Below are 22,585 nucleotides of genomic sequence, written 5' to 3' on the forward strand. Positions count from 1 at the left end.
ATTTCCAAAACATTCTGAGAACGTCCCACTGGTGTCAGGAACGTCGCTTGGTAATGTTCCCACAACGTTCCCAGACAGTCACGATGTGGAGTTCTTTAAAGGGTTTGGGGACGTTATTTGGAGGACCTTCAGCGAACATTCAGGATGTTCTGGCAACATGTAGAGGACAATATTTAATTCAGAAATCCAATGTTTCCAAAACATTCTGAGATCGTCCCACTGGTGTCAGGAACGGCGCTTGGTAATGTTCCCACAATGTTCCCAGAACATCTGAATGTTACCCGGAATGTCCTCCAAATAACGTCCCCAAACCCTTTAAAGAACTCCACATCGTGACTGTCTGGGAATGTTGTGGGAACGTTACCAGGTGACGTTCCTAACACCAGCGAGACGTTCTCAGAATGTTTTGGAAACACTGGATTTCTGAATGAAATATTGTCCTTTAAACGTTCCCAGAACATCCTGAATGTTCGCTGAAGGTCCTCCAAATAACGTCCCCAAACCCTTTAAAGAACTCCACATCGTGTCTCTCTGGGAATGTCGTGGGAACGTTACCAGGTGACGTTCCTGACACCAGCGGACCTTCTCAGAATGTTTTGGAAACATTGGATTTCTGAATGAAATATTGTCCTTTAAACGTTCCCAGAACATCCTGAATGTTCCCTGAAGGTCCTCCAAATAACGTCAACAAACCCTTTAAAGAACTTCACATCGTGTCTGTCTGGGAATGTTGTGGGAACGTTACCAGGCAACGTCCTTGACACCAGCGGGGACGTTCTCAGAACATTCTGGGAACGTAAAATTTCTAGCTGGGAGTTCGGTTCAGTTGGATATTTGATTCAGATCAGTTCGACGTAGAGCTACAGCTCTGTTAACAAGAGGTAAAAACTATATAAATACTGTTCGTTTTCTCACATAAACCGCTCGTTTGTGTCTTAGGCCATCAGTGTGTACTTACATTTACGAGTCATTAAATCATGTATAATTTTGACTTCTCTGTGCATGCTCTTTGAGGTGGACCCCCTAAACCTGCATTATGACTGACAGACAACGGTTTGACCGAAAAATGTCAAAATTGCAAATACTGTGGAAACAAAGACACCTACATCTTGGATGCCCTTGAGGTAAGCTAAAACATATCAAAAATTAATTTCAAAGTGAACTATCCCTTTAAGTGTCTTGCTCAGGGACACGTTGTCTGACAGTGGATTCAAACCCAGGTCCCTCACACAAATGGCATGTGTCTTATCCACTGCGCCATCACCACCCCCCAAATACGCATTTATATCTGACTTAATAGTAAGTGTGAACTTGTGAAACAAGTTTCTGTTACAGTAGCAGTCTGCTCATTCATTCATGTGTATAAATCTTTCATGTAAATGTTGATTATGTTAATTTTTAGTATCAACTTATTATAATTTATTAATCTATTCAACTAATAATTACTGTGAGACAATTCATATGTTTGCTCGTCAACGGAAAGTAAAATAATTCAAATATATGAGAAAGAAGGTCAGCGCCACTTTTACGCCACAGTTATTTCAATGTAAAGCCATTCTAGCTAGAGGCTATGAGGTAGACAGGATTTTTTTTCAACTATAGACCATTTCACAAGATGTAAACAACACCGGTCCAGAAACATTCCTGTTTCAGTTTGTAACTCTTTTCTTTATTTCACATGTAAAGAAAACATCTTAAAGATGTTTGTTTAACTTTTTGATTCAGTTTTATATGTTCTGTTGGTTGTATTTTATCCCAGCTTTTATGTAGTGTTTAAAAACTGAAACAGGAAGTGCTTCTGGACCAGTGTTGTTTACATCTTGTGAAATGGTCTATACATAAAAAAACTATTTTTTGATCATTAATTACATTTTACAAAGGTTTACTATACAGAAAAGACATGTACATGACTAGAATAGTGTCATGGTTCATAGGTCTTTGTGGTCACTCTGTCATGTCTTTGTGGTGTTTCTATCACTGGTCTAAATGCCTGTTATGCCAGTCGTTGCCTGGTTACCAGCTGCACAGACAAGCTAATCAGACCAGCTGCACCTGCAGCTCATTGTTGTCTCCAATATCTACCCTTGTGTTTGCTGTGTTCGTTGTCAGATTGTGCTCATGTCTTGCTGTTCTGTTCCCTCAGTCTTCTATTCCTGTGTTTTTTTGCTTCCTGCTCGAGTTCAGATTACTCTCTGCCTTGTCGTTTCTGGATAATCACTGAGTTTGTTGATTGGCAGACATCATTCAGTCCATGGCAGTCTTCTCGTTGCCAAGACCTGCAGCTATTCCTGCAGGACTACATCTGAATACCCTGCCTTACTTATTTATCTAGTTTATTTCCAATAAACTGTTAATTTGCATTCACAACTGGATCCTCTTACCCTGACATAATGATTTGAACACAATGGATCCAGCGAGTGCTTTGGAAATGATGGAACGTCAACAGTAAATGATCGCTGCGGGTCATCCAGTTCAAGCCTTTGTAGCGCAGGTTTCAGAATTGACAATCCAGATCCAGTACTTAGAGACCAAGGGCCCTATTTTAATGATCTAAGTGCATTCTCTAAAAAGCACGGCACAAGTGCACTTAGGGTGTGTCCAAATCCACTTTTGCTAGTTTACAGTAACAACGGGTTGGCAATATTTTTGATCGCACAAGATGGCGCCTATATGCATGGCATGCCGTCTGTGCTCCAGTCCAATTTTTTTTCTACTAGTTGTTTTAATGTTTTTTATATGCTCTTGGGCTCAGCTTTCTACACATCGTGTGGTTTATAATCGTCAAGCGTTGTTGGATATTAATCATGGAATGTCTGACCGTCTTGACACCACTTTGACTAGTCTATCTAAAAGTCAACACCCGCCCTCGCTGCTCTGCCCACCTCACCTGTGCCGACTAGCGTGTGACTTTTGTCGAAGTAAATGGCGTAGAAAGCGTGGGAAACGAGGTGGTGTGCTGGTGGCGACGAGGTTGCGTCTAAGAGCGATGGAGGCGTCTTGCTCGCGCCGTGTCCTTGTTGAGCTGTGGCCGGTCACTTGCGGAACCTATTCCTGTGGTCCGCGTGAGCGTATGCTGCAGGGTGTGGAGTGTCTGGCTGCTGACCTGGACAAGGTTTGCAATTGGTATCGGTCTGCACGCCCGGTTGGACGGGGAATGAATCCGGCGATTCATTAGAGAAATACCTCTACTACGTCAGGCGCGAACTTCAAACAAAGGTGGACTATTCCCGGACTAAAAGACGTCTGACCCTGATTAATAAGGTCTTTCAAATAAGACATTTATACTGCATGAGTTTTTCAAAGCTAAAGAGTTGGATATACTGTTTCTGACTGAAACCTGGATTTGCGATGGAGATCTGATCCCCTTTTCTGAAGCAGTTCCACAAAATTGTGGAACTGCTTCAGAAAGTAAACCCAGACAAACGGGCTGTGGAGGAGGTTTGGCAGCTATTTTTAATAACTCGTTAAGCTGCAGAATCATTCAGACTGTAGACTACGCAGCTTTTGAATTTAAGTTGATTCAGATTAAGGTGCAGACTGGATCCTTGTGTGCATTGATCTATCATCCTCCAAAGTTTATCAAACATTTTATTCAGCAGTTTACAGAGTGTTTAAGTGGACTTTTATGCAACTATGGCTGTTTTTTGGTTTTGGTCTTCAATGTGCATGTATGTTGCCCTTCAGACCCATTAGTTAAAGACTTTTTAAATCTTGTTGAGTCTTTTAACTTAGTGCAACATGTTCATGGCTCGACACATATTCATGGTCATACATTAGATCTTGTTTTATCATTTAATCTGTCAATTCTGAGTGTTACTTTTAGTAGGGAGGTTAAGCCCAAAAAATAGGCCTTTGACTTCAAGTCATGATGCAAAGGTCTCCTTTGGTATGGAAGTACCTTAGGGTCATACAAATAAATTTATCCTAAGACACAAATGAGATTACATTTTGTATCAGAAATAAACATGTTTTTTTTTTCAAAAATGGCCACCAAAGCGCCGAAAATACTATAGAGCCCATATCTTTCCTTCTGTTATCGCCATAATAACAAATTTAGTGTCAAAGTGTACATTTTTGGGGTCAAGGAATCCAATGAAATCGGTTTCAAGTTTAAAAAAATAATAATTTTCCCCATACCATGACAGTTGGGGGTAAATATGCACATTTCACATAAAAATGATGTCATCAGTGTGACTTTACATCCCAGCTAGCAGGGAACATTCTCAGAACTTTGGCTAACATTCCCTTTAGGTTTGGTTAATGTTTTAAATAAAACATTTGAATGTAATGTTTAAAGAATGTTTTAAGGATGTTTTCTCATTTCAAATAATGTTCCTATAAGGTTAAATGTAAACTAAGTAAGGGTTAATGCCCGACGAGGTGTCCATTGTCAGGTTTTAATGGACGACGGCGAGGCGTAAACCGGCCGACGCGCAGCGGAGGACGGTTGCCTCCGCCGAAGTCCATTAAAACCTGACAATGGACACCTCGGAGGGCATTAACCCGCTTATACCATGGTCACTTGCCAAATAAAACATTTTTAAAACATTAGTTTATATTTTAATTAGGCTAAATCTAGTTTTTACAAATAATAACTTGACTGACTGTTTATCTAGCAACCGGAGATATTTATAGTCCGCTTAGCTCGTATCCCTTCAGGTTCACAAATGCATTTTTTTTTCATGAAACACAAAGGTAGGCATAGTTTTTTTTATAACACCTAAAACAATTAATCAAACAACAATAAAAAAACAATTAGCTCTGAGCTCCAGCGATTTGCGCTTAACGTTATAGAGGGCAATAAATTAATCAGATCAAAGAGAGGGTCATTTGCCTCAGGCTCCTTAGGCTTGAAACGCTGTAACGTTCAGCCTTCTCCTGCCTTGGTTGTCTGGACAGCTGCGTAAAACTCCCGCAGGGTCTCATTCAGGGGTGCGTTTCCCGAAAGCATCGTTATCCAACTATGGTCGCAAGTTACGTCGTTACCAATAGAGTTCAATGGAACAGAGCAGCAGCGGTGTAATTTTCTCCGTTTTATTTACATTTTTTCTTTCTTCAGCAGCATACCAGTCGTCAAAGTTGCCATAGTCTCCATAAATGTTAAAAGAAATAGCACGAAGTCGCGCATTGTTGTATTAGGCTATAATATCTAACGTTAGATGATAGAGCATGTGACTGCCTGTTGCTATGGTTACTCACAGCCGTTGTAGGCAGCGCATTTATTTATTCATTTCGAATGGTAAACAGGCAGTTTCACCAGAACTACTTTACTAGGTGTCCTCTATCACTTTTTAACGGACACCCTGCAGCCAATCAGAATCGAGTATTCACCCAGACCATGGTATAAGATATAACATTTTCACTGTAACATTTTGAGGATGTTTTGGGAATGTTGTTGAGATAACAGATTATACAATGTTCTCAATAAAACATTAGCACAATGTCTCATAATAACAGACGAGGAACTTTTTTTTCTTCTTCTCCTTATTCTTTATTGTTTATGTACCTATATGTCAAGCGTCCTTGGGTCTTGGTTTATAGAATGATCTTTTATAAAACATTGAAACAATGTACCATAATAACAGAGGAGGAACATAATCAAATTAACGTTCGCAAAATGTTTTGAGGATATTATTTAATCCTGAGATGATGGAATGTTTTTTTATAAAATGTTCTTGTAATGTGACGTGTTTAACAAAACTAGAACATTAACACTGTAACATGTTAAGGATGTTTTGGTAATGCCACATCCTCCAAATAGTAGAGAGGTTAAGCGACTTTTGACTTCAAGTCATGATGCAAATATCATGGCAGAGATGGGGTTTGGGCATTGAGGGCATTGTGTACGTAATTAGATTTGTTTTGATCCAGACACTTTTTATTTCACCTACCTTTTGCCTTCAGCATTCTCCTTACCCATGTCTCCCGTTATTCCTTCAGACTCATCCCCCAGAAACAGTCCCACTGACCCGGCCCCAAACCCCATCTCTGCCATTATAATTAATAAAGTACTTCTTCCTGTATTAATGTTCATGGGTAGCCTAAATAGGTTCCATTCAGACCTTAACATTAAGTCTTTTACTGTTATATGTCAACAAGATTTAAAAAAAAACATTTTCACCTGCTATACCCAATGTTTAGATCTGTTTGGGTAATTATGCAAATTAGCTAATATGTAATTATATTATGCACTGTTTGTCCATGTTAACAAAAAATTTCGAAAAACTTGTAATACATTTTTGTTTGTCTTGATGTAAGTAATCAACTCATAGATTTTCATGATGATATCTAAAGGTAAAATTTTTTACCCTATTCACGTGAGAAAAAGAATGAATATGAGTATGAATAGGATATATTTGGGTCTTTTTCTAAACTTTCCCCTAATGGGATTCTTCGGGGCTTTTTTTTTTCCTTACTCAGGACATATTAAGGATACAAAATCAGTTGAGTTTGCTTCTGTTGCAATTTATTCAAGGTTGACCCCCATTTTGGCTTAAAATGACTGGACTATATGTTATGTACCATGCACAAAATACAAGCAACGGGGTGATGGGGCCTTTGCTGTAGCTGCCCCAAAGCTATGGAATACGCTACCACTTTCTATTAGGTCGGCTCCGACTATAGGCGCTTTTAAAAGTCTTTTGAAATTGTATATACTTCATATGTCCTCTTCAGGTGTAGAGGGATGAGCTCTTGTGCATTATGTTTTATTATGTGATTCTGTGTGGTGTTGTCCTGTGCTTTATTCTGTATTTCTTGACTTTATTTTATTTCATATTTTAGAATTTTTGTACAGCACTTTGGTACAACTAACTGTTGTTGAAATAGTGCTTTATAAATAAAGAAATAATAATAAGAAGAATGGCAGGTTGCTATTTACATGGCGGAATTTGCAAGTGGAAAGACTGAACATGTCTCCAGAGAGCTAACGGATCTGCTCGTTTGCGAGGCAAAGCATGCAAGCAGTCCATCTATGGATTCCACCATATCTTTATGTACACAATAGTAATCATTTTCATTGTAATCCTTTTATTTTTAACATTTGGCTATTTTGTGTGCTGCTAATTGCGGTCTATTTCAGTTGCCTCATAATAGCAATGCACATGAACACACTTCGTTTTCAGACCAGCATGCCCATGGGGCACAAATGGGCTCAAATGCATTTGCTATTCAATTAATGTGGCGCAGGACGTAAAGATATAACTCTGTCGGACTGAAAGCAGTGGAAAACACTTGCATCACGCCTGGCACTGCATTGCGCCAGGTGTATGATAGGGCCAAAAAACACTTGCGTCACGCCTGGCACCAAATGGTAAATGGACTGCATTTATATAATGCTTTCATAGACCCAATGGCCACCAAAGCGCTTTACATTTTTGCCTCACATTCACCCATTGACTCAGTCATTCATACACTGATGGCGGTGTCAGCCATACAAGGCACCATCCAGCTCGTCGGGAGCAGCTGGGATTAGGTGTCTTGTTCATGGACATCTCGACACTTGGTCAGGTGGAACCAGGGATTGAACCACCAACCTTTCGGTTTGTAGACAATCTATTCTATATGAACCACTGAGCCACTGCCACCCACTAATTGTGCATCCTGTCTACCAAGTGTATGATAGGCAGGATGCACCATTTCTCCACTGGCTTTTACCATGGCAATGTAAGTAATCATTAGGGCATCAAGATGGATAGTAGGAGGAGAGTGCTTGGCTTCTGGGATGCGACTACCTCCAATTAGAGCATACATGGATGACATGACAACTATGACTACAACAGTAGCCTGCACTAATCAGTTATTGGGTAAGTTAACTGATAACACTGAATGGCCACGAATGCAATTAAAGCCCTCTAAATCAAGGAGCATCTCGATAGTTAAAGGAAAAGTAGTAGATAAAACATTCTTCATTAATGGTGAGGCAATACCAACAATTTCTGAGAAGGCAGTGAAGAGTCTTGGTAGATGGTACAATGGGGATCTAAAGACATAGTTTGAGTGGGAGAAGTTAGACGATAAGCAGTGGAAGGGTTGAAGAGCATAAACAGCTGTGCTCTACCAGGTCAAGTAAAACCCTGGTGCTTTCATTTTGGTCTACTACCAAGGTTGCTGTGGCCACTGACTGTGTACAAGGTTTCTTTGACAACAGTGGATATACTGTTGTAATACTGTAATTATTTCATACATCAGGAAATGGTTGGGAGTTCCACGCTGCCTCAGCAGAGTGGGACTTGATAGTAAAGGAATATTGGAGCTGCCAGTCTCTGCTTTAACTGAGGAATTTAAGTGCACCAAGTTCAGACTGGAAATGACCTTACTAGAGTCACGCGACAAATGTGTTAAAAGCTGGTAGAAAGTGGTCAGCAAAGAAATCTGTGGTAGAGGCAAAGGCTGCCCTTCAAATTGGTGATATTGTGGAACAGGTACAGCATGGAAGAGAGGGTTTTGGGCTCAGTTTAGCTCCTTCTAAATGACACAAGGCAGGCCCAGCTCAAATGACAACATGACATCATGACTTTTGCGTAAACATATACGCCACTTTCGAGTCAGGTGGTGTGTTATCTCCACGCATTTTGTGCTATTCGCGTGTATGCGTATATGTCTACGCCATTAACGTCCGCGTCATTCCGCGTGTCTGAACACGCAGTCAAATCTCCAGTCATAAATGCCATTAACCCCAGTGACGGTTAAGTTTAGGGACGGGGTTGAGGTAAGTCATATATTTATATAACGTTAAGTCAATGGCGTTCATAAACACGCTGAAAGGCGATTATGCGTCTTGATAGCACGCCAAAAATGGAAATACGAATTGGCGTGTCATACACACGCTACTTCATGAGATCAGTCTGCAAATGAGGAAGCTGGTAGTCAACGAGGTGTGAAAGCAAGAGGAGAGGATGAGGTGTATAAAGGCCATTTCCCAGACCAAGTAGTGGATGAGATGGAAGAGTGTGGAACAACGCAAGATTGGCTGGCAAGACCTTTGCTCAATGGAAGAGAGTAGGGTCAGTTTCCTTATCAGGTTAACATATGATGTTCTCCCATCACCACAGAACCTAAACCTCTGGGTAGGAGAAGATCCCTCTTGTCCTTCGTACTCATCACCAGCCACATTAAGGGACATTTTGACAGGATATAAGTTGGCTCTTAACAAAGGTCGGTTTACTTGGCACCATGGCCAAGTACTGCAATGTTTGGCTTTAGCATTGGAAGGCAATTGTAACATGACCAATAAGTTTCCACCTGTTCTAGCAAAACATTACACACAGAAGACAATATTACTGCGCCCAGGTGAGCAACCACCAAGGAAAGGTGTTAAAACCAGTTCTCGCCCAGGTCAACTGGAAGCTGCTAGGGACTGGAAAATGCTGTCTGATCATGATCAATGGCTTATTTTTCCACCTGAGATTGCCACCACTAACCTCCAACCAGATATTGTTTTGTGGTCTTGATCAGCACGCATTGTTCAACTGATTGAGTTAACAGTACCATGGGAGGATGCTGTAGATGACGCATATGAGAGGAAGAAACTGCGGGATGCTCACCTGGCCACTGAATCAGAGCAGCGAGGATGGAGAGTCCAGGTTTATCCAGTGGAAGTGGGTTCGAGGATTTGTCGCACACTCTACAACCCGGTTCCTCAGAGACATCGGATTCAGTGGCCAAGAGTTGCGTCACACAGTAAAGAACTTATCTGAAACAGCAGAGAGGAGCAGAAACTGCTGTGGTTGAGACTGAAATATTCTGGCTGGCTGTGTACAGGCCGCCACGCTACGGTTTTGCAGAATTCTCGAAAAACTCAAAGAGTCTGTTGTTTTATTTGTACAGTTTAATTACAGTTATTACGTTCCTGTGTATATTGTGTGAATGAGGGTTGGTGTTTTGGCAGATATTGCGTTTTGCGGTAGGTAGTATGCCATACGAAGCAGTTGCCACTGAACCTACTTTAACGAAGATAGTGGGGCTCGACAGCCTTAGTCAAAAAGGTTGGTGTGTATAGTTGGGTTGTGGAGATATTGTGGTTAGGTCACATGTCAACTATGAGGAATGAGCAACCTCAGCAGTAGGAGGGATGTAAAGGTCAGTAAGCTGGGCTGAGTTGAGGGGCGGACGGAGGGGGTGACTCTGGGACGCCAGAGTCACTGTCGAGCCCTCTTGAGGTGTCGTGGGCTAGTCGACGAAACACTGAGGATGGAAGACCCTAGAGATGTCCCCTACTCAGCTCAATCCAGGCGGTTATCTTGCTGGTCCACTGGGGAGACCACACTGTTTGCAGCCGTTGTGTGTGCTGATACGCCAAGTACACTGCTGCCATTAACGCCGGACAGAAGGAGATTCACATGACCATATGGAAAGAAGCGTAAATGGATGGAGAAGCATAGGTTAATGTAAAGCTATGTCTTAGCTTGTGATTATCTTGATGAAAGCTGAGTACAAATCAGCGTGAAGTTTTAACATCTACTCTTGTGTAATGGAAATCCCCAACTAAGCAAGCCAAAAGCCAAGGCAATAGTGGCAAGGAACCAAAATTCTATCAGGTGACAAAATGGAGAAAAAAAACTTGGGAGAAACCAAACTCAGTTGGGGGCCAGTTCTCCTCTGGCCAATGAAGGAACAGTGTATGATTCGGGCAGTATTACAAGTCAGATTGGATCAGAACATTTTGAGAATTTATCCATTTCCATTTCCACGCCAGCATGGACACAAGTTGTTGAGGATCAGTGCTGATGGCTGTCGTGTCGATGAGGTCTTCACAGGGCTGATGAGGATGGCACTTAAGGATGAGTTGGAATGGGTCCAGGCACAGGTCGACCATAGAAGGTCCCTTTTCTAGATCAGGATTTACGGGCCATGTTCCCGGTTCCGGCTGATCCAAATTATGCAGCCTAATTTTGAATTAAGGAATTCTGTACTGAGTTATGTGCATGCTAGGCCAAAGAGATGTGTTTTTAGTCTAGATTTGAACTGACAGAGTGTGTCTGCTTCCCGGACAATGTTAGGAAGATTGTTCCAGAGTTTTGGTGCTAAATAGGAAAAGGATCTACCGCCTGCAGTCAATTTTGATATTCTGGGTATTATCAACTGGCCAGAATTTCGAGAATCCAATAGGCATGAAGGACTATGTGTTAAGAGCTCGCCTACTGGGGAGCTAAACCATTTAGTGCTTTGTAAGTAATCAGCAATATTTAAAAACATTATACGATGTTTAATAGGCAGCCAATGCAGTGTTGACAGAACCGGTAATATGGTTATATTTCCTGGTTCTGGTAAGAACTCGAGCTGCTGTATTTTGAACTAGCTGTAGTTTGTTTATTAAGCGTGCAGTGCAACCATCCAGTAGAGCATTACAATAATCTAGTCTTGATGTAATGAATGCATGAACTAATTGTTCTGCATTAGTCAATGAGAGCATATGGTGTAATTTAGCTATACTTTTAAGATGGAAAAATGTGGTTTTACAGATACTAGACACGTGATTTTCAAATTAATGATTAATATCAAAGAGCACACCCAGGGTCCTAACTGACAATGAAGACTTAACAGAGTAGCCATTTAGTGTTAGACAGTATTCTAGGTTATTATGTGTGGAAGTTTTTTTGTCCAATAATTAGAATCTCTGTTTTTGTTTTTTTTTCAGAATTTAGTAGTAGGAAATTTTATATCATCTATGCATTCCATTCATTTTGTGAACTGGAAAGTTTCAGTTCATTTGAAGATGTATACAGCCGAGTATCATCGGCATAACAGTGAAAGCTAATTCCATGTTTCCTAATGGTATCTCCTAATGGTAGCATACAGAGTGAACAGCAGCAGTCCTAGGACTGAGCCTTGTGGTACTCTATACTGAACTTGTGATAAGACATCTCTTCATTTACTGCTACAAACTGATAACGATCAGATAAGTCTGATTTAAACCATGCTAATGCGGTTCCACAAATGCCAACATAGTTTTCTAGTCTATTTAAAAGAATGTTGTGTTCAATTGTGTCAAATGCAGCACTAAGATCGTGTAACACTAATAGAGAGATACAACCACAATCAGAGCAAATAATTTGTGACTCTGATGAGACCAGTCTCGGTACTGGTATGGTCTAAATCCAGACTGAAAATCCTCGCAGATATCATTTCTTTCAAGAAAGGAACACAGTTGTGAGGATACTACTTTTTACAGTATCTTTGACAGAAAAGGCAGATTCAACACCTTAAAGTTTTTTGGTATGTATTCTAGAGACAAAGACGAATTAATGATATTAAGAAGAGGATCTATGACATCTGGAAGCATCTCTTTCAGTAGGTTAGTCGGAATAGGGTCTAACATACAAGTTGTTGATTTAGATGAATTAATAAGTTTGCAAAATTCTTCCTCTCTTATAGCAGCAAATGAACCAAATTTTTCCTCTGGGAGACTACAATGCACTCCCTGATGCGATACTGTAGTAGACGGTTGCATAATTATAATTTTGTCACTGATTTTATCAATCTTCTAAGTAAAGAAATTCATAAAGTCATTACTCATGTGTTGCTTGGATACTTCTGGGCTTGAGGCTTTCTTTTTCATTAGTTTAGCCACTGTTTCAAATAGATACCTAGGATTATGTTTACTTTCTTCTAATAGGGTTGAAAAATAAGCAGATCTAGCTGTTTTTAAGGCCTCTCTGTATGCAATCAAGCTCTCCTTCCATGAAATCCGAAATACCTAGTTTAGTCTTTTTTGAGCTACGCTCCATTTTTCTGGCTGCTCTCTTAAGGGCCTAAGGCCCCGTCCACAGTACTGCGTTTTCGTTTAAAAACAGAGACCTTTTGCTACGTTTGCACCTCCCGTCCACACTAAAACGGGAAAAACGAAGACCTAAAACGGAGAAGTTTAGAAACGCTGCAGCTGCGTTTTGCGTTTTGAATATCCGGAGGGCGTTTTAGTGTGGACGAGACAAAACGGAGAACTTCAGAAACGCTGACGCAGAGGCTGACGCTTGGCTCTATGATTGGGTGTTATCAGTCATGACGTATCCTTCCCTGATTCGTCATTCACTGTTTACACCGGCACGCGCATGCCCAGTGTTGGTGAATGGTCACGTGATCCGCGTTTTCAGTCGTTTTAATGTGGACGGAGATTGTTTCTAATACGCAGATAAAACGCTGGTGTGGACGGAGATCATATTCGTTTTAATTCTCCGTTTTTAAACGAAAACGCAGTAGTGTGGACGGGGCCTGAGTGTGCTTGTTGTTCTTACTTAGGCAAGAAGTACCTCTTGGTGCTACAAAGAACCTTTTGTGCAATAGAAAGGTTCCTTGGATGTTAAAGGTTCTTCATGGAACCATATACCCCAACAAAGCACCTTTGAAGAACCTTTATTTTTAAGAGTGCAGTCGGTTTTCTAACACAAAAATCCCAGTTAATATAAAAGCTATTCCTCAAGATACCTAGCTCTTGAAAGGGCTCCTAGGCGAGATCTGCTAAGAGCAGGGAAGAGGACTTTTAGTGGCTTAGGAGTTCCCCTAAGCAGCTGCACAAAATTTCTTTTTTTCCTTTTTTTCCTCTATTTTCTGTTTGTAGGATATTTGTTAACAAGCCTTCATAAATAGACCAGCCAGCAATCACAGACATTGATAAAAGCTGAGCCGTGTTACCCTCGTTAAGACAACACTGAGTTGTAACGTTGCAATTTCTACTTCATTAAGGACATTCCCTTGAGATAGGCCATCTTGTTTTCAATGGGGTCCATATGGAAGTGAAAGTACAAAATATGTCAGCTAGGATATTAAAATGAGCAAATAAGACACGAATCATTATTTAAACAGGGTGTAATGAGCTTAAGTTTTCACAAATTTTAGATTCTAATAACCCCTACAGCTTACTATTCATTTTCCAGATATTTTCTTGAATGTGAAATATTATTTACAATTACAGTCTGCATAAGATTATTAGAGTGTATAATTATGTTTATTGATTTGAGGGTACATCCTTTGCTCATTATCACCAAAAGTTCATTTTCATCAAACTTGTAGGATCAACCAATCACGGCTTTTGAAATGATGACTCATACCTAGCAACGGGGTCAACCACACCTCCTCACTAAGATAGGATTTTTCATCCATTCCTTGCTCAGAGTTCACTGAAAATGTTCTGGAATCACTTCTAAGGGAAACTCCTACTGATGGTTTATTGTGTAATATTTAATGTTACTAATGATATTAGTAGGGCCCTAATAAAAGGATTAAAACATTTGCTAAACTTTTATTTGATTACCACCGTTTTTGATAATATATTTGTATTAAATAATTAAAAAATTGGAATAAAAAACATTTAATAGAACTCAATTATTTTTTAAACATAATTTTAATGTTATTAATGATAAAAATAAGACGTTAATCTTATTAATAATCAATTATTGAAGTTAGTTGATTACATATGTTTTATTGAACACATGTTTAATTTATTTAACTGTCATTTTAAGAGATGATAATAATAACCGTAATTTAATAATGCAGTTTATATCTTTAATAATTGTTAAATACCATTAACCGTGATATTTTCTGAGACGCTTCTCATACTGTGAAACTTTCCCCACATGGGGGAGTCCCCCACCCCACCCCTGCTGTTAAACAAGTTACTCAACTTATTAGTTAATTAACTACTTTTTACTTGGGTAGATTTTTAGACTGTTATTTTACTTTTACTTCAGTAAAAATTTATCAAAGTAGTAGCCTATTTTAGGTTGAATAACATTCTTCCAGTTTTACCTCTGATATTAAGTTACTCTAAAATAGTTATGAATTATTAACAACAAATGACATCTTCAATGGTGTAGTTAGATTAATGTAATAATTACTATCTCTAGAAAGTATTGGTCTACATATTACTAAATCCTATATCAACCTCAACCACTTGATTAATACCAGGAGGACAGACAAGAAACTGCACTTTTAATGGTTTCAAATTAACAATACAATTGCATGAATTATTCTTGAATTGATCAAAGTGTGTAGAGGGAGAAGGTTACATAAAAAATATACCTTTTAAAAATGTATGTTAAATCCACTATTGTTTTATACTGAATTGGTCTATAGTTTATGCAGTAGCCTATTTAATGTAATTGCATCATATTTTATTTTAAATTACAGAAGAATTAAGAGTAATCCCTTTAATTAAATTACAATATTTAGATTACTTGGTAATTAATTACACCCAACATCTCTTTTTGTCTGGCGCTGTTGCCATAGTGACTCATAATATCTGCGCTCCATAATGGCTTTTTATAGTTGTGGTGCACGCGCTTAAAGGATTAGTTCACTTTTGAAAAAAACGTTTGCTGATAATTTACTCACCCCCATGTCATCCAAGATGTCCATGTCTTTCTTTCCTCAGTCGAAAAGAAATTAAGTTTTTTGATGAAAACATTCCAGGATTTTTCTCCATATAATGGACTTACATGGGAACCAGTTGGTCGGAGGTCCAAACGACAGTTAATAACAGTTTCAGATGCAGCTTCAAATGTCTTTAAACGACACCAGACGATGAATAAGGGTCTTATCATGAAAAACGATCAGTTATTTCAAAACTTATTCCAAAAATCTAACTTTTCTAAGGACAAATGCTAGCATTGCTCCATTCTGTGAGGCGCGTTTGTAACGTCACATAATACGTAATTACGTTCAAAAGGTCACGGGCGACGTAGCCAGAAGTACAGAGTCAGAGTGTTTACAAGTTGAATGCATAGGTTGAACGTGCAAACTAACTCAAACGCCGTTTACAAAAAAAGGAATTAAAAGGTAAAACAACGATGTCGGACGATTTTGATTCTGTACTTCCGGCTACGTTGCCCGTGACCTTTTGAACGTAATTACGTATTACGTGACGTTACAAACGCGCCTCACAGAATAGAGCAAGGCTAGCATTTGTCCTTAGAAAAGTTACATTTTTGGAATAGGTTTTGAAATAACCGATCGTTTCGCATGACAAGACCCTTATTCATCGTCTGGTGTCGTTTAAAGACATTTGAAGCTGCATCTGAAACTGTTATTAACTGTCGTTTGGACCTCGGACCGTCCGGTTCCCATTGAAGTCCATTATATGGAGAAAAATCCTGGAATGTTTTCATCAAAAACCTAAATTTCTTTTCGACTGAGGAAAGAAAGACATGGACATCTTGGATGACATGGGGGTGAGTAAATTACCAGCAAAAGTTTTTCAAAAGTGAACTAATCCTTTAACTCAAGAGTCAGTCAACTCAGAGTTGATTGAACCAACTCATTTCAGCTGTTCTGTAACCAAAAACTCAAGAGTTTCCCATCTCAGGGTAAGTCAACTCAGAGTTCAAACTTTAACTCAGAGTTGGTTGAACCTCCTTATTGAAACGGGCCCCAGGGATCAGAAAGTAAAACTCCTGCCTTCCACCCATGACCTCAGCCAGCTGATTTCACTAATTAGTTCTCCTGGCTGATAAGCAGTGCTAATTACCAACCCATGTGATTGGAACAAAATACTGACGACTTTTAGTTTCTGAACCTGAACCTTACACCTCTGCTTTTTAGGGTAACAAAGATTATATATTGGAGTTCAATAATGGGTCTCAAATTCATAGCTCTTCAATAAATTCTTTTAACCATCTATTAATTTAGGTTTTGTTGATCACAGACATCAACACCATGCATCTCAATTTTTCTCAAGAAAATTTAAAATATGCTTCACATAAATTGTCAATGCTTTGTTATATCAGAGACACTGAAGAAGTTCTGTGAAGTGGTCTGCATGTAGGCTATATGTAGGTCATGCACTACTCCACTTATTTCAATCCAACCGGTAAAGCTAAAAGTAACCAGTAAAGTTTAAGCCTTTGTTTTTAGCAACTAATTTGACTGCACGAGTATTTATACTGTAAATGCTATGTGCTCACATGCATTTTCTACCACCACAGAATCTGGTAGAAAGTAGTGATGGTTTTGGACGCCATTTAACACCTGTATTTAATATTGTCCAGTTGTGACTGGATTGTCCAACACACTTAATATCAGTAACATGTGGGCAATTTTTTAATTGACTTATTTTGTAACAGGGTGTGTTTTTTTACAGTTACATTATCTCTCAATGTCAATATCTAATGCAAACGAACCTTTATAATATCACACTCTCAGCTCTCTTTCCATTCAGCAATGTTAAGCAAATGCTTAAACTAGTTATAAAAATGTTCACAAACATTTTATTTAAAAAGCAAAATGTGATGCATTTTATGTCATGAAAAGGGGAAGGGTTCAAATTAGGTTGAGAAAACAAATACAACAAAAATATGCCTATGGATGCTAGAAAAGTGCCAAATGTTTGTGGTGTTAGGAAGAGGAGAATGTCAATCAAAACCGTATACCAAATAAACCCAACCCTAACTGTTACAATGACACAAAAGAAATATCATGCAGCAAATTTGGTGTACTATATTTCTCTGAGAACAGAATGACACTTCACCCAGGTACACATGATCATGTAGTTAAGGTGCTGGTAGATTTCATTTTTTCTTTTTTTCTTTTTTCAAGATTTACTCTTTCCATTATATGTAAAAGACATTCATATAAACCAGTGAACTAAGGCTGAACACATTAACCCGTCATTTCAAGGTCTTTTCACGTTAGGTTAAAACAAAAACAGACATAATCTCTTTTTTTATATAGTTGTATTGTATAAATCCACCAAGCAGACAACCATAGTTCTCTAGATGCAACAGGGGCATTGGTTTTGTTTGATATGGGGTCAATATCCCACTACTGTGGTCTTCATTGGCACATGAATTGGTGACCTTACCATTTCTAAAAGGTCCCATCCAAGGAAGGTACAGTATTTTGATAAAAAGGCTGTCCTGTGAGCAGCCATATTTAATTATTAAAACACTTAAATTTGAGAGACCACAGGAGCGGCACACTTGCTTTGTCTTTTTTACTGATCAAACCATTTTTCCTCTCTTCCTTTCCAAAATGGTGGTTGGAATGCAATGTCTGGTCAAAAAGGAGAGTAAATTAAATATGACGTGAGAGAAATGAAGTATACACTTTACAGGATTTAAAGGGCTTGGGAGGGTACACATACTTTTTTAACGGAGTATAAACAAAAACATTTCTGCAATTTTTTTTTCTGCAAAGTTGTGTGCTTTGCTAGTCACAAAGAGGGGCGTTTTAACAATCATTGGAAACAAGTTAAAAAAAACAAAGTTTGAACTGACAATTGCAAGTTTTTACCTAGAGGCAATCATGATTACATTGGGAAACAAAATAAACAATTCAAATGGACCAGCTGAAGCACCATAAGTTCTGCTTGTCAAGTATTATATATCAAGTGAGTAGTGATTTTATGACACTAACGAGAATTCAACAGGCCAGAGGCCCGTCGGACCCCAACGATAGCTAGACACTGGAATGATTCAGAGTGAGGAACTAACTCACCGTTCACTAAGAATTGCTTTCACGTGCATTCAAAAACACATTTCTCCGAGTCAAGTGTGCCATCTATGAGCACGCTACAAAACTGTTCTGATGACGACTACTGATGAAACTGAAAAATCAAGCTTGTGAAGCATCTTAAAGTAAGAGTGCCATTTCATATGGTCATAATACCATAATACATTAGACATGAAGATCAGCATGATCACTTTTACTCTTTGATAAGTCTTAAACATGAGAACCCTACTTTAAGAGAAAGTTGCATTTCACCACTGATGCGTAACTTTCCTCTTAAAAAATCAGCATGAACACATCATTGTAGCATTTGGGTGAATTTTCAAAATACATTTAAATCTGGTTATATAGTCCAAACTAGTTACTTTAATGTTCCGTTGATTTGATTGTTATGAAGTCCACACTAAGTTACATGTAACCGCAGAAATTCAGTTTTTGGAAAAATATCAAAGGAACTGGGAAAGGTAAAGAAAAAGAAAAAAGTAGACCATCCATATAGAACTCAATACATCAAATTTCTGCTAACAACGCAGAGCTTCTCCACAGGTAAAAGTGAGGAGGATATCACACACTTGTCTTTCTGACACACACACACACACACACTGTGGGTCCTAAAAGGTCCCCGACTGTGTCCATACCCCTGGACCCTGTAAATTTCGCTGTGGATAGTGCTGTGCTCCAGAAGCCGTGAGATGTCTCGAGTTAGCCTGACTGGGTCTGTCTGTTCTCTGGCTGTGCACTCTGGACGACTGGGCCAGTTTGGAGTCACGAGCACCTTGTGTGTGTGGTACTGCAGTGCTGTCCATTTTAAGGTGGCCTAGACCTCTGGTGGGTAGAGAAAGAGCAGCTGACAGGGTGCTGTCCAAAAGTTTAGCTTTAAGGCTTGAGGTGTCCATCCCACCTCCACTGCTGCCGTGAGGCTGTGGCGCACACATTGTTGAGTCCACTGAGGAGATGGATACTGTAGAAGTGGGCGGGCTTTCTTGGGCGAGTGGGCTGTGTGTGGGCAGCTTTGAAGGATAGTAACTGGGCCTCCCAGAGCTGCAGCGGGGAGGAGAGGGGCTTACAGGGGGACAGAATGGAGGAGAGGAGCTCTGCTGGTCGAAGACGGGGCTTTCCGAGCGCTGGTGGGATTCTGGCTGGAGAGGCAGCATCTGCTGGACGATCATTAAAGACAGATTTAATAAACTTCCGACCAAACCCTTGTAGTGTATGGGTTCCATGGCATTATCTGAAATATCGGTTTCTCACTTGTGCATTGTGAATATCCTACCTGATGTGGGTGTATAGAAGGACTCTTTATGGGAGAGGCCAGAGATGAGCCCTGAAGATCATACCTGTCCACCTCAACAGCATCTATCAAAACACAGAAGTACTCAAACTCTGCAGGTCACAGCATTCTCAGTTTAGTTACTGAAAACATGCAGTCCGATTCATACCAGTGCTCTTATCACGGCTGCTGATTTGGTCATTCATTCCGGCATCTGCTCTTTTAAGGGCACGCTCTATGTTTAGATTGCCCCTCAGGACACGTTCCAGAGCACCCTGTCCCTCCCTCAACCGCTCAACTGATGTAGGGACCATCCTGATAAACACACATTCACAACAACCGTTCATTAGCAGGACCAGGGGTTTCATTGTTCCATTGAACTATTTAAAAAACATTAATTGAAATTAAAAATATATTTCAGGAAAAACTTTGAAAATTAGAATTGTTGCCTTTGCAACTAACTGAAATAAGCTTAGGTTAAAGTCCCCGTGAAATCGAAATGGACCCAATTTACTTTGTTAGCGAATTTTACTAGTCTTGTGGTGAACAATTAATCCGTGCAAGTAACTATATATTAAAATCATTTTTTTTTTTACCATGGTAATCTTTCATCAAAATCTAAAAAGTTACTTCCGGTCTGGAATGGAAACGCTGGAAACGCTTAAAGGGTAACTAAACCCCTGGTCAGAGCCTGACTCCACCCACTGGCAATATTTGAAAAATGCTGGAAAAGTGGGCAGAGCCCAGGGGAGGGGGGCGTGCACCTGAGACGCATCTCTTTGTATGGAACTTGCCTACGTCACCAACAACCGCTGTGTCACGTACCACCGCAAACATCCAATAGGAAAATTCAACTGCAGTAGCCACCGTTCAACCTGAAGAGGGCAGCACTAAGACGTTTTTACACCATATATTGTAGAAATAGAACACTTTATAAACAAATGCCATAAAAGTTACTCGAATCAATGACTGGTATTAATAAAGATCCATTCTTACAGATCATTAACTAAAAAAAGTTGGTTAAGTATTTAGTTACTCTTTAACCACTCCCCTCAAACCGTTAGTTTGCTATGAGCGAGAGATGGAGAGGAGGAGCGCTAGAGTAAAACACTGCCCTCTGTATTTTCACTTGGAAATACGTCACAGCACTGGAGAAAAGTCGATTGCAACTTCCGGTTCACGGGTACTTTAAAGCCCTAACATTGATAACTAGATATAGAAACTAACACTAAAATTAAAAATAAATTATACCCAAATCAGATTGACATGGCTAATGTGTATGAATCTGTAATTTTCTCACCAGTGGTTGGACTCTGGTCCACCCAGTACTGTGGTCTGTGTGTGGTTTCCAGACCGGATGCCAGGAGGACTGACCTCCTCTATCTGTGGGAAAGTTTGCCTTTCTGGAGAGAACGAATTGTGCGGAGAGACTGAAGGTTGAAAATGCATGAGCGGCTGTCCTGGAGACTCTGTGCGAGGGCAAATGGAGCTGATGTTTGTGACGAGGGGCGCTGGGTCCCGTGGCCCTTTCTTTCTTTCCCTGTACTCTAGCAGAGAAACCTAGATGGAAAGAAGGTGTGTAAGAGTGACTAAAAGTTTCACATGGATGATGAACTGGCATGCAGTTGTGTCCTTCAGTAGAATTTCTTCGTATACACATGCATCGTAACATTCACATGTTCACAGAAAGCAACACATGCATGATCAATTGATGTACAATGGTATCATCTAGAATTTCAATGAGTATGAGAAAGATACAGCATGCAGTACCCAATGCTGCCATTTAGAAAAGCGCCACACTAAATACCACCACATTAAATGCTCATATTAACACACTCAAATGTTGTATAATAAAATACATGTGCATTTTTTATTTCATTGCAAGAACCCTTGCAAATAAAACATACCATGATAAAAGTTTTAAACTAGGATTCTAGACTCTAGAACAAAAGCAAAGAAAAACCCACATACAAATACAGACAGATTCACCATGAGAAATGTTTGTAGATTACAAAATGAAAGCATCTGTGTCTTTGAATGAATACAATTGGCTCTGCAGCTGCTAACTTTTTTTTTTTTTTGTTAAGAAAATTTGCTCAATACAGATGAAGGAGTACATCATCTGGAGATGCAAATGTTATGGACATGCACACTTCTAGATGGAGGCCACTTATTTCATATTCACCATGTTTTGCCCTGGCTTGAACTGGCCCCTTACAGCTAATGCCTGGTACCCAGACAAGCCAGCCAGCTGACTACCAGCACTCACCATGACCCTCTGCCTTGAGAAAAGGGTAAAAGAAAGATTTTGCAAGAATTTTAAGAGTGAAGAAAAGAGAGAAACAGGGAGCAAATCAAAGACAGAGCAAGAGATTCATGCCAGATAGAGGACCACCGTTCATGATTTAAATGTATGTGTTTTTCCCCAAGATTTTAGACCAGTTCTTATTTTAAACTAACAGAAAGGATATTTCTTGACTTGGCATAATTACATTTGTCATCTATACATACATCTATATATGAGATGATAACTCCAAATTACGAGAAATAAAGTCAGGATTTTGAGATATAAACTCGCAATTCAGACTTGTTTTCCTGCATTTGCTAGCTTGTATCTCACAATTCTGTCTTTATAACTCGCAATTTCAAGAACATTTTTTTCAGATAAAAAAGCTTCCATAGTTTTGAGGTAAAACAGCCTAATTTATTGTCATTGGGTAATAGTGATGTGAGAATTTATTTTATGTTGGAAATTAAATTATGTCTGTTTGTTAGAGGGTGATTTCTGAACAGAAAATGTAATTTAGATCTGTATAGTATGACAAAAAAAAAAAGAAAAAAAAAGTTTTTTATTTTGAAGGGAAAAGTAAATAGTAG

The 22,585-nt window shown here is 39.4% G+C and overlaps 1 protein-coding gene across 4 annotated transcripts in view; it reads right to left on the minus strand.

Moving 5' to 3' along the window:
* Positions 1-17,407: 17,407 nt before the first annotated feature.
* Positions 17,408-22,585, minus strand: part of setd5 (SET domain containing 5) — a 58,443-nt gene continuing 53,265 nt past the window's right edge. For 2 of the 4 annotated variants that reach the window (XM_039655630.2, XM_039655627.2), the window contains exons 21-25: positions 21,894-21,986; positions 21,009-21,268; positions 19,878-20,023; positions 19,712-19,794; positions 17,408-19,595 (exon numbers count right to left, since the gene is read on the minus strand). In XM_039655630.2, the coding sequence (XP_039511564.2) occupies positions 19,050-19,595; positions 19,712-19,794; positions 19,878-20,023; positions 21,009-21,268; positions 21,894-21,986 (1,128 nt within the window). In that variant the 3' untranslated portion in view covers positions 17,408-19,049. The remainder of the gene's footprint in view (positions 19,596-19,711; positions 19,795-19,877; positions 20,024-21,008; positions 21,269-21,893; positions 21,987-22,585) is intronic. The other 2 variants (XM_039655628.2, XM_039655631.2) reach the window with 2 other exon arrangements.

This window comes from Pimephales promelas, chromosome 8 (assembly GCF_988280905.1).
Source record: "Pimephales promelas chromosome 8, fPimPro1.hap1.1, whole genome shotgun sequence".
Classification (NCBI taxonomy): Eukaryota; Metazoa; Chordata; class Actinopteri; order Cypriniformes; family Leuciscidae; genus Pimephales; species Pimephales promelas.